Source organism: Phallusia mammillata, chromosome 2 (genome assembly GCF_965637545.1).
Source record: "Phallusia mammillata chromosome 2, kaPhaMamm4.hap1.1, whole genome shotgun sequence".
Lineage (NCBI taxonomy): Eukaryota > Metazoa > Chordata > Ascidiacea > Phlebobranchia > Ascidiidae > Phallusia > Phallusia mammillata.
The window spans coordinates 10,913,615-10,926,219 of NC_137253.1; the positions used below are offsets into that span (position 1 = coordinate 10,913,615).

Consider the following 12,605-nt stretch of genomic DNA (forward strand, 5'->3'; position numbering starts at 1 on the left):
AATTAGTAGTAACATTTTTTGCAACCACCTACAATCATGTTGCAACAAATCCTACATTTCCTGTAAGTTAAAATTCACCCACGAACTGAATCAGCTCTTAAGTTTACTGAGTTGCCAACACGCTTAAGATGTCAATCCATGACTTACGCCTGTAAAGCGATGGTGACAATGTTTAATTCTTCCACTGTAAAGTAATAGCTTAAGCAGTACAACCGCGAAGGCATATTACTGAAAGCTATATGAATGCATTGTCTTTTTTGACTGATGAAAAGCCATTCTTAACATTTATGTTTTGTTGTTTAATATAGGGAGGTTTAGTTGCAAAATAACAATGAAGTGTTTTTTGTTTCTTCTTATCTCTCTGTTTGCGAACCAAGTTCAAACACAAAGTAAGTTATTTTTTGATACAACTGTTGTTACGAGAGACAACTGGTGACGATAAAAACATGTTATTGTTATGGTGAAAATACAAGTATCAATAAACTTGAACTAATTAAAGCAGCCATTTTCGACAATTAATACCCAAGCAAATTCGTTTTTGTTAAGTATTACTCTCGCTAGAAACTAATTTCGATCTTAAAAAATAGCCAATGATATTGGTGTTGCGAAATTTCATTTTGTCACGGTTATAAAAGATTGAAAAAACACTGCATGGGTTAAAGTTAACACAAAAATTTGGTTGAATAAAAAATCCTTAATCAAACAACTTTTAATTCATAAACGTGATTATACTAACCGTTTTTGACCCATCACTATTCTCAACCGTTTGCAGACGAAACAAAAGTAAAAACAGAGAGGAGTTAAAAAATTGTTTATGATTTTGGTGGTCGCAAACTAAAACAACTTTTAACCGAATAGCTTGCGATAAACACATAGACAGAGCCAAGAGCAGTGTTTCTTAACCTTTTTAGCGCTCGTACCCTTTGAGCTTTCATAAAATCTTCTCGGACCCCCTGTCTAAAATAGCCGACGGAAGTTAATAAAACGGTAATAATAGGAATGAACATAATTTTAATAATAGCTATTTATAACTTGCGTGTTGGATACATGCATTAAAACAGTATTGTAAGTAGTACAAAACCAACCCGTTTTAGACATAACAAAGTAACTTGCCTAAATACGGTTTGATTTCACCCTGCATGTCGTACCCCCTGCTTTAGTGCTCCGTACCCCCAAGGGGTACACGTACCCCTGGTCAAGAACCCCTGGCCAAGAGGAAATAAGGCACGGGACCTTAACCGTACACGCCAATGGATTTGCAGCTTTCGCTTACAGCAGGGGTGTCCAAACTTTTTTTAACGGGGGCCAAATTTTACCAGGTAAAGACGCCCGCGGGCCAACGTATTTTCAGAATTAAGACACAAATTTACAGGATTTAATGAAATTTTGTGATTTTGTTGAGTCAGCTGCACCTTCCTTTTTACCGGTAAATGAAGTTCCATGGAAAGCTTTTGCGTGATGTAGCGTCGCCAAAACCCAAAAACTTAATCCAAAGTTCCAAACTATGGCGGGCCATACGCAACACAATTTACAAAAAAACAGCCGCGGGCCACTTAAAATGCCGTCGGGGGCCGCAGTTTGGACACCCCTGGCTTACAGCCTTACACAATCAAATTACAACACTGTTATTACTTCCAGGTATTCCTGAGGCAATCAGTCCGCTTCATCAACAGTACCAGGTATGTGACGTCACATAGCGCTTCCGTCTAATGCCTGAATTTAGAGAAAACAAAACAGACCTTTGGTTAAATGTGTGGCCTGACGTAAACAAATATACGTCACAGTTTATTCTAGTCTACGTCTGTTAAATTTCGACATTTAAATAAGAATCTTAAAGACTGTGTTTTTTGTTAAAGGGCCTTAGATGTATTGCCACATTTACTCAACTTAAAGTCGTTGTTTTCAGTATTGACTTGATATCTGCATTCTAAATTTAAATTAACCTCAATAGAATCAATTTACTTTTGCTTTACCGTGACGTATTTCTTTTTTGCATGATTTTGAAACAAAAAAAAATACTTAACAAAAAATCATGCAAAATATCAAGCAAATACAAATGATCTTTTTACCACTCGAATTGTTTCTGGTTTACATAGGACAGAAAAGGAAATTTGGTTCAATATCGACATGGCGACATTCTAATCGGTGCTCTGATACGTGCTCACAAACGTGGAGCCGGAGACAAATGCTCCACTGTACTCGAAGATGGAATCCAAGCTTTGGAAACCATTAACATGATTGTCGACCAAGTAAGCAAGTCGATTACGTGTTTGGTTGGTAAAAGTGAATTTTGCAACAACTATGTGTTGTTACTTTTCGAAGTCAAAAACAGTCATATTTGTATAAATGTACGGACCGAAGCGGTAACAACTGCTGATGTATTTATTACGCTCCAGCAGAGTTGTCAGTCGGACCAAGCATTGGCGATGGGCTTATTTTTTTTTGAAAAAACAAACGGGCTTGATTTGACTTTACATTTGTGTCCGTAATCTTGTTTAAGCCATTTCTCTATTGTCCATTTTGTACGTCTTCTTTATTATATTCGTACAGTCGTAATTTTCGCATGCTTTCATGCGTAAATCTGTCAATTAAACTTGCGAGTCCATACGGATTTCTCAAAAAACGATTCGGTTTGGGATCGAATTTCGGGTCCGCAACCCTGATTCGCAAACGGTTATAATGTTGTTTCAACCTGTTTTCAAGGTCAATGCCAACTCATCAATACTTCCCGGTTTGAAACTTGGAACAATAATGGTGGATACTTGTGATATTGATACACATGCTTTACAAAGGGTGGGTAAAAATTTAAATTTATTAAAAAAAAATTTAGGTATATTTTGCGTCACACTGTAAAGAAACAAGTTTTTAGTAATCCCTAGTTGCTTAAAAAAATGATACATTGTTTAATTTGCTTACTTTAGACCGGAAAAATTTTGCCGCAACATTTTTCGGTTATTTGATTTGCAAAACCTTGTTACGTAGGCGGTGACGTCATTTCTCCCCTATTTCTGGGGCCAAAGAAACAGCACAAATGCAACTCCTGCGTTTGCTGGAGTCGTGGGAGCGTCTTCCAGTGCGGTGTCCATCCAAACTGCGAGTCTCTTGCAAATTTTCAAGATTCCACAGGTAACATTATGCTGGCACCAATGTAACCGCTAGGGGCGGTAGCAAGCTTTTTAAACAACTTGGCCGAATGATCCAAGGCGCCTGACCCATATATGCAAAAAAACGGATCGGGTTTGGTCCTCGTGAGTTTTAGGGTTCGAACCCCGTCAAAAGCAAAAAAAGCATTATATGTAAACATTTATGTATATGTTGCAGACAGTGCACATTGTTTCGACTCGTAAGGTCTCATTATTTTAGCTGGTGCAAGAGATAGGTCGTATTGTGTGTGACCATCCAACTACACTCCAGTAGACCGAAACAATGTGCATCACCGTCTGCAGCTTATCATTTATTGGCTTGATACTTTTACATTTATGATTGTTATCACAAAAGACCAGGAAATGTTTCAGACAGTTTTGAAAGCATTTTTCACCTTATTTCGATAGTTTGATTGTCCATATCTTGTTTTTGGTTTAATTCTTTGATTGGAAACATAAGGTGTAGCTAAAGCGCGTTTTGCCACTATCCACCAATCGTGCCCTTTTTGCGCTACGTAACGTTTCATCATGGAGCAGCTATTTCCGGCTTGGATTTTCACCAAGCGAAATAATCCAACCCAACTAAACAGTCACACAGTTTCGGCTGAGGTCATTGACGTAGGTAGTACAAAAATTTGGAAAAGGCTAAACAATTTTGTCGACGAAATGTGCATTGTTGAAGTTTGCGAAGGGGGCCATGACCTCTTTTGATCCCGGATACGCCAATGCCTGGAGTTGGACTTTAAATATGTTTTGTACATGATTTCTATTTTCTAGGTCAGTCCCTGGTCTACGCATCCGGACTTGAGTAACAAAAATCGCTTTCCCTACTTTTTTCGTGCTGTGCCTTCCGACGCTTTTCAGGCCAGTGCAATGGTGGCGCTCGCCAAACTACGCAAGTGGAATTATATTTCTATTGTCTACGAGGACGATTTCTATGGCGTGAGAGGCTACCGCGGTGAGTATAAGTTTGCTATACGAATGAACACCATCCTTTTTTGATAGAGATTTATTACGCAATCTGATTCTGGTATTATTTTTCAACCCTTCTTACTTAATTAGTATTGTTTGTTGCAATAACAACAAAATTACTAATAATTTTAACATTTTTTCTTTGTATACCATAACGCTGTACCGAGATGTAGTTAAACAGAAATTCAAAACTGTTAACGAAAGATTTAATACTTTTTAGAGGTTGATGCTGTTGCAGTAAAACAGGGAATTTGTATCGCCGTGGCTCAGGCCATTCCAAGGAGTCCGACCGCCGCAGACTTCAATAATACAATTCACAAGTTGCTTGCTGCAAAGAAAGCTAGAGGTAATTATTGCAAGAAACTTCGATAGGGAATCACAGTACAATCCTGGTGACCTTTCATTTAAATTCCACCCCAGTTTAGGCCACCAATAATATATAATAAAGATAAGATGCAATATAATAAAAGAGCTTCAATATCCCATGCAGAGTTACAACCTATAAGCTGGAACTAACTTTTGTCCGGTCTGGGCTTGCGTTTGGCCTGACCTTACAGTTGGCCTTATTTGTAAAAACTTTCGAGCATAGTTCAGACTTTTTTCGATAAAAAATCAAGTTCTGGGCGGGTTTCGGGCTCCAGCTTTAGTATCGCTTAGAATTCCAATACAATACGTTTGAAATGTCGCTTACATCTTCTTTTAACATTTCTTGCATTCAACAAAATTATTAACCCAAATCGAAAGGTGAAATATTAAACCCTGCGCAATTGCCCCAAAACTGAAAAAAATGCACTGATGATGTCAACAGGACCGTTAAAACAACAGGGTGGCTCGAAATTTCGACTCAAACGGGTCCGAACTCGAATGTTGAAAACCCGACCGTAATTTTGGTGTATAATAACATGTATCCATATACACAATTTATTTCGGCTATTTGAGTTCAGTGTTTTCAAAAAAACATGTTATTGAATCTCACAGCTGTTGTGGTTTTCACGAAACGCCACGATGCAGAAATGTTGATCGAAGCCGCTGAAGCGAATCCCAAATCACGTGGTTATTTTCAGTGGGTCGGTTCTGACGGCTGGTCGGGTACGATTCCCACCAACGGAGCCACAAGCAACTACAACACGTCTCTAAACGGTGTGAATATGGCTATTCGATGAGTTTTGGATCTGGCCGGGATTAAAACTGTATTATTATTATTATTATTATTAACTGAAATATCATAGTACGTCCGGCCTACTAAGGGCGTTGTAATCAAATATGGGTTACCTTTGATTTTAGTAAAAGTTTTGTATTTTCCAAATACTTGAACGCCTACCTATCAGTTTTTGGGCCACTTGTGTTTCCCTGTACAAGAAACTGATCTGCATTGCTCCAACCCAAAAGACCCCGATGAGTTAAACTGAATCGAATTTATAAAACTTTCCAAGTGTAAAATACAAATAAAAATTGATTTCACGGACTTGCAATAAAACAATCAGCTCGATAGTGGGCTCATTGTGAGCATGACGCATTCAGGTGTTGCCCTCCCACAAAGAATGAATATAGAACAAACAAACACTCATTGTATTTATGCTATTCCACATCTAATCCTGCCAATTGAGTTTAAAACATCATAACTTACTAGTAGTTTATAAACTTTAAAGTTTTCATTTCGAGTACATTTTTATCTTTTGTAGGAGCCATAACCTTCAAACCGAAGACGAGCGTGGTAAAGCCACTGGCAGCGTACATGGCTAATCTTACGCTTGGAGAACACCTCAATGGCACTAAGTCGAATTCACGCAACCCGTGGTTCCCGGAATATATCAGGAAAAGATTTCAATGCGTCTTAACTAACAATGGTAAAGATTTTTCTAAGATACAGTATGGTCGTTAACTAGGTAAGGGTATACAATGGATATTTGTTATCAACGAATGCAACGAATAAAACTTTATCGTCTATTTATAGTGTAAACTTATAGCTGAATAAAAGTGAAATTTACGTATAAAGTTGGTTTTGCAGAATTTATTAAATAATGTTTTTGAAAAAATGAAGCTTCAATGAGAAAACATCGAAACATATCTCATGTAACAATCACCAAACAATTGTTAGGCAAAAAACCCCCAAAAAACATACTTTATCCAAAAAGGGGTTCTTCACTTTGCATGATCATTCGTACCAGGCACTTAATTCATCACAAATAACTTATGACAAAAATTCTTAATTGTAGAAATGTATAGGTCCAAAAACCCTTTTTGTTTGTGAGAAAATATTTATGTTACAAGTATTTGCATTGGTTAACAATCTTGTAAATATTAATGTTGTCATTTTTTAGCAAGTGAATCAGTTGACAGTTGTTCACCAGAGGCACATCTTGATATCAACACTTTTCATACGTTGAGCAAAATGCAGGTAACCAATGTGCAAAAGAAATTAACAGCCAACATTTTTTTGAATTTCATTAAATAAGAAATATGATAGACGAAACCGTTTAAACGCAATCCGGTTAAATGGGACCAAACGCAAATAGGAATCCTGATCAACCGGTTTCTGCTAAAGAACACGATAGCATTGAGGCTTTACAATGATAAATTAGTAGCAGACAAAAATGCACACTTCCCTAACAGGTACTTGGCCATTGTTAACCCAGTTCCTCTGTAGTTATGGCCAGTGGTTCAAAACAGATAAAGTGGAGCATGGCTTTTTACCATGTTACTTTCCAAAAATGGTGCCGTTAGATGGTTACACTAACCAATACGGCCTGTCTCTGGTCACCAGCTCAACTGGTTAGACCTTAACGGTGCGTAGTCTGCAGCTAAAACGTAATACAAGGCTTGCCAGTTTCATTTTTGACAGAGTGTTGCCGATGCGACTCTTGCAATCGTGGCTTCTCTTCACGAATATCAACAAACTGTGTGTCCTAACCAAATAGGATGTCAGCAAATTAAAGCTATGGCTGGAACCAACAAGTTGGCCGACATTGTCTACAGAATCCTCAAAAATGTGACGTACACAGGTAAAATATCATTGAAGTTTAAACTTGATTAAATTCAGCGTCTTTATTTAACTGTTTCCATGGTATTATATTTAAACAAAAGTGCGATACACATATATGTTATATGTACTTTTTAAATATATATCTATATATATTGATGTTTTTTTCGCTGTTTAATGCAATTTGCTACACCAGGAATTAACGGCGACCTACTATCCTTCGATTCCAACCAGGATGGTCAGGCGGTTTACGATTTGCAAATGTATCAGAAAAATACATCAAGCAAACATGGCGGGTTTTGGATAAACGCGGCCACATTCAGAAACGAAGGTAAGCATTTAGTTGATATATTCCAATCTGTTATAATCCAATCTAATAGAGTTTTTGGGATTTTGATGCAGAAATTACATGGCGGACACCGAACGGAAATACAAGTGACGTAGAATCTGTGTGCAGTCAACCGTGCAGCTGGGATCAAGCCACATTAACTGAAACTTCAGTAAGTTTTGTTGAACTGTGTTTGGTTGCTGCTTCCAATCCATATACGCTAAATTTCGACAGGTGGCGCAAATCGCATAATTATCAATTTAAAACGGTATATTTCCTGTTAGGGATATTTGGGTCGAGGTAAAGTATCATTATTAAAAGCCATCAAAATTATTTTAAAAACTTAGATCCTGCAGACAGTGCACTCTGTTTCGACCCATAAGGTCTCATCAATGCAGCTGGTGACGAGAGATCGGCCGCATTGGCTAGTGTAGCCATTCAACGGCACTCCAGTTTGTTGGGAGCAACAGGGTAAAACCCCATGCATCACCTAGTCTGTGCGATGCCACAACTGAGCATACAGCACAGATGAAACTGGCTCACAATAGCCAATCAACTGCTTGGGAACCACTGTCTGCAGTTTATCATTTATTGGCTCTATGCTTTTACAAACTTAGATCCTGATGTGATAATTAGAAAATTTAACTTTCCAACCCTACCCCTGCCGTAAGGTATAGTGTTGGTAGCTCTACCTTTGTGGTCAAACAACGGGCTTTAGGATTTATTGCTGGGCAATAGCGATAACGTTTTTGCTTTCAAAAAAATGGTGAACCCCATAGCTGTACCCCAACTATAACAACCAACGCCTAATAGGCTAATTTTACTCATGATATCATCCCTAAACCTTGTTTGATATCATTCGAATGTTTTCTTAATACAGCAGCATGACAATATAATAGCATTCGGCAACTTTTCTGTAGGATAAAAAGCAACTTGGAAACTGATCTTATTTTTGTCTTGTATAGGCGTGTTGTTGGCATTGTGAGACTTGCTCCGGTAACTCTTACGTCGGCAACAACGGTTCAAAATGTGTGGAGTGTCCGGTTGGATCCAAACCCGATTCCAAAAAGCGTGGATGCGACCCACTAACAATACAGTGAGTACAAAATAAGAGTGTGATAATGAAAAGAGAATGAAAGTTAAAAAAACTTTTATGTTGTCGAGAAACCCACCTTTTCTAAGTTTTTTGGTGCAGATTTGCAGACTCATTTGCGCCTTATGGCCTTTAAACAAAACGTTTCTGAATTTGTGCAAATTGGCCCTTCTAACCAAAAACACTTGTTAATCCATAAAATGAACTACATTTTTTATTGCCGCTTGATAACCAACTAATACTCACAGAACAGACAGATTTTCAACGTTAGTTTATTATTTTTTGTATCTTTTTTAAATATCAATTTCGCCTTTTCTAAGGCATTGTCTGTTTCTGTATTTTTCCAATCTGTTGGAATATTTGACGCTGCTCATCTACCGCTCTTAGAAGGTATTTTATGAGTATTGTACTACTTAGGTCAGATTAGTCGGTCACCTGCCTCTAGCACACGCCTCTATGTTGCTAAGAGCTTCCACTGATACATACACATATACGTGTTGCAGGAGCACCCGATTTGACAGCGCATTCAGCATCAGCTCCATGGCGCTCGCAGTGGTAGGATTAATTATGACGTCAATTGCGGGAGGAATTTTCCTCAAGCACAGGGATTCGGCGATTGTTAAAGCTTCCGGAAAGGTAAATCCATACTATTAACTATTTTATTTTTATCATACTGGAGAAGTGGTTCTTAAACTTTTCATGCAACGCATTGACAAAATTTTCTAACGCAAAAAAATTGTCAAAAGAAAGTTAATTACCAACATTAGTGTCGTTGATCAGATTGCTTTTTGTGACACATAAATAAAAATGAACTTTTAAACATTGTCATGCATGCTACATTTTGTTTAAAAATAGCGAATATTTCGCGGCACACTTCGAAATCTCTCAAGGCGCACCAGTTTGTCGCGGCATACAGTTTAAGAATCACTGTACGGAATAAAAGTTAAACTTTCATTGTAATGCAAAAATATTGGCCTTTCTATGGTTAACAACCTTCTGTACTCTATTTTGCGACAGATTGTAATTTTCTTTGTATTTGCAGGAACTTTGCGTGTTCGTGCTCGGTGGCGCTACCTTGTGTTTTCTGAACAGTTTTGTCCTCTCAGCTCCAGCCATGATTACCACCTGTATCGTGTCGCGCGTTTTCCTAGCCTTCGGCCCTACTCTCATGTACGCTGGGTTGCTCGCAAAAACTATCCGGGTTGTAATTATCTTCCAAGCTAAGTCCTTTCTCTCGCCCCAGGTAAAAACCTCATGTTGAACTGACAATTTTGGTTGTCCACTGTTTGTTAAAAGTTGCCTTGACCAAGCAGGGTAAATATGTATTCAAATAAGTTTTCAAGCTTTCTTCTACATATGCTAGATTTGTTTTCATAGATACTTGTGTATGTTCAGGATTTTTATTGTTAACCTGTGTTGTCTTTTCTTTAATGCAACCAATACGGCGGATTATGACTATAGTCATGTATGTTTAAGAGTCGAGCTAGCAACATACTCACAACAGACAAAGTTTGTTAAATGGCGATAGATGGCATAAAGGGCACAGTTGTTTCAATTAACAGTGAGACTGGTATAGCGTTGATTTTATTGTTATACCTCACCCCAGCCCTAATAGCCATAATCGTCATCATTTTCACACAATAGTTTGCATTTAAATATTTACAATTGCTCTTTGCGCCGTCTACCGGTATTTAGCAAGCTTAGTATAATGTGAGTTACTACGTTAGTTTTTTTGTACTTATTTAATAAATCTGCAACAAAACGAATATGTTTCTAACGATCACTTTTTCACATTTATTAGGTCAAAACCTTCTTGCGACCGAAATTTCAAATCCTTACAGCTTTCGCGTTTACCTTTCTGCAAGCATTCGTCATCACAGTATGGTTTGCGGTCAGCCCGCCGTCAATCACAACTACGTATCCAAATGATGACGTAGCCTTTCGCTCGTGCAATGACGTAGGTCACCTTCTCGTTCTGGTGGGTCTGGCTTACCCACTGCTTCTTATTCTCACATGCACAGTTCTGGCAACTGTCAATAGAAATGTCCCGACAGGGTTTAATGAAACGCAGTACATTGGTAAGTACAACACCAAATTCGTGTTAAAATTGGTAACCCCGGCCGAACAGTAGTTATTTTTCAAACATAGTCCGAAACCATTCTATTTGAATAAGATACCGACGATGCAGCAAAGGCGAAATATATTTATCCTAAAATCTGGATGATGAGCGACTGGATGTTTTTTATAAACTTGAATCAATAAGCATAAGGTTCATTATAGTCTTCATCCACCAAGCAACAAGCTGGGAGATTCTAGTTTTAAGTAGAAACTATACAGTAAGGCCCGAAGCGTGGTGAAACTGCAACACAAATGAGCCTAAATGTAAAGTCAGGCCCGAATCGAGCCCGGGTTTTGCTAACTAAAGCCCGACCTGTTCCGAAAAGACTGACTGGACTTATAACTCCGGCTTTGCGTAGGCTAATAGAAGCTTTTTATATATTTTCTTGAGTTATTGCTACAATGCCGTTGGGTAATGAGTTTCTATGCTTCTTAGGCTTCACGATGTACGCTACCTGTGTCACGTGGTTGGCCTTCCTTCCCATCTTTATCACTAATGCTTCGAATGTCCCGCTTAAGGCAAGTATTTAAAACAGCTATCAAATGAGTTTAATATACTAGATGTTTGAGTAAACGTAACTATAAGAACAAAATCAACACCTAACAAAAATTAAATAAAAGGGTCGAAACTAGCTAAATGGGGAACTATGTTTTGCATTTCCCTTTCAACACATTTTGTCACTTGGCTATACAGAATTTCGAAGGACAGAAATCTTACCAATATGGTATATGGCCCAATTCTAAACAACTATTTTGTCCTTCAGGTGGCTACAGTATCAATCTGTCTTGACATAAGCGCCATCACTGTGTTGATCTGTCTGTTCAGCTTTCGATGTTACGTCATCATCTTTCATCCCGAGAATAATACGTCAAAATCGGTGATGTCATCAGTACAAAACCCGTAAGTTGGATAAGTTCCAAAAAACTGTGGCATAAGGCGTTTACCTAAAATGCAATCAGCAAACATTTGAACCTGTAAACTTATTAAGCCTTACTTAAATACTTGCATTATGGTATAGTATAGGTCAGTGTTTGCAATTGTTCGCGCACAATCGTAATGTTTTTGTCCTGTTTGTGATGTCACATGCTGTCTTTGAATGATTGTTATGCGCAATTTTGCATAACTAGCTAAAATCCTGCAATCAACTTTCGTTTTTATGAAATACACATTCAGGCTTAAGGACCGCGAGCCCTCGAAATAATGGCAAAGGGACCGTTTTGAAAAAAATATGAAAAAGTTTGGGAACCACTGATTTAGAGAGACATGCATATTTGTCACAATGGCATGCGTTCCCGCTAACAACTGTTAGCTTTTTGCAGAGTGACTAATTCGACGGGTCAGAAGAAAGACTCAGAAAACAGAGTGAGCGAAATAAGGAACGACTCTGGTTAGTGTTACAACAGACACCTATAAATCCTTAACACCCTACAAAACCAATTCGATGTTTTTCTTTTAGCAGGCCGAGGACCAAACGACGGGAAAAAGGCTGCGAAACCTCTTTATGCAAATGCGTTATAATTAATTATATTTTAAAAAACTTGAAGAATATATTTACGACACGATTGGAAAATCAGTGTAATCAATACTTTTGGTCATGTGTATAGTTACAACAGAATAACGCATTCTGTTTTTTCAGACTACTACTATTGCATGGAAATGATTAAGATTGTGTAGCATAGTCAAACATATTCTCATCAGTCACGTTTTTTTTAAATTGTTCTATTTTTAATGATAAGTTAATTTAAGGAATATACGCATAAACGCAATTTGCACGTATAACATTTATTTTTTTCATTCATACTTGCCTTAATTTTCGTACTTTTGTTTCCGTTTTCTTTTTGTAAATACTACTGTTGTGTGTTGTAATAAGACTATGTAAAAACACGAGCAATATGTTCGAATTTTGTTTTAGGAGGAAAGTAAGGGCTTCTTAACTGTGGACACGTGTGCCTCATAGGGGTACGAAGCAC

At 37.8% G+C, this 12,605-nt stretch overlaps 1 protein-coding gene across 1 annotated transcript; it reads left to right on the top strand.

The window, feature by feature from the left end:
- Positions 1-313: 313 nt before the first annotated feature.
- On the top strand, positions 314-12,522 carry LOC145213409 (metabotropic glutamate receptor 4-like). The gene is made up of 21 exons (XM_080081664.1): positions 314-389; positions 1,639-1,679; positions 2,097-2,249; positions 2,704-2,793; positions 2,983-3,126; positions 3,921-4,101; positions 4,336-4,461; positions 5,094-5,255; positions 5,798-5,962; positions 6,437-6,513; positions 6,958-7,117; positions 7,292-7,426; positions 7,498-7,595; positions 8,389-8,519; positions 9,020-9,152; positions 9,559-9,759; positions 10,318-10,594; positions 11,071-11,153; positions 11,399-11,535; positions 11,955-12,022; positions 12,092-12,522. Exons 1-21 carry the CDS (start codon positions 332-334, stop codon positions 12,151-12,153), a joined length of 2,682 nt encoding a protein of 893 aa, XP_079937790.1. The 5' UTR covers positions 314-331; the 3' UTR covers positions 12,154-12,522.
- The last annotated feature ends 83 nt before the right edge of the window (positions 12,523-12,605 follow it).

Bases quoted from the DNA above. Each gene is read 5' to 3' on its own strand.
- LOC145213409 (XM_080081664.1), top strand. From the start codon at position 332: ATGAAGTGTTTTTTGTTTCTTCTTATCTCTCTGTTTGCGAACCAAGTT. The intron at 2,794-2,982 runs GTGGGTAAAAAT...CTTGTTACGTAG, and splicing joins ATACACATGCTTTACAAAGG to GCGGTGACGTCATTTCTCCC. The intron at 9,153-9,558 runs GTAAATCCATAC...TTGTATTTGCAG, and splicing joins TTGTTAAAGCTTCCGGAAAG to GAACTTTGCGTGTTCGTGCT.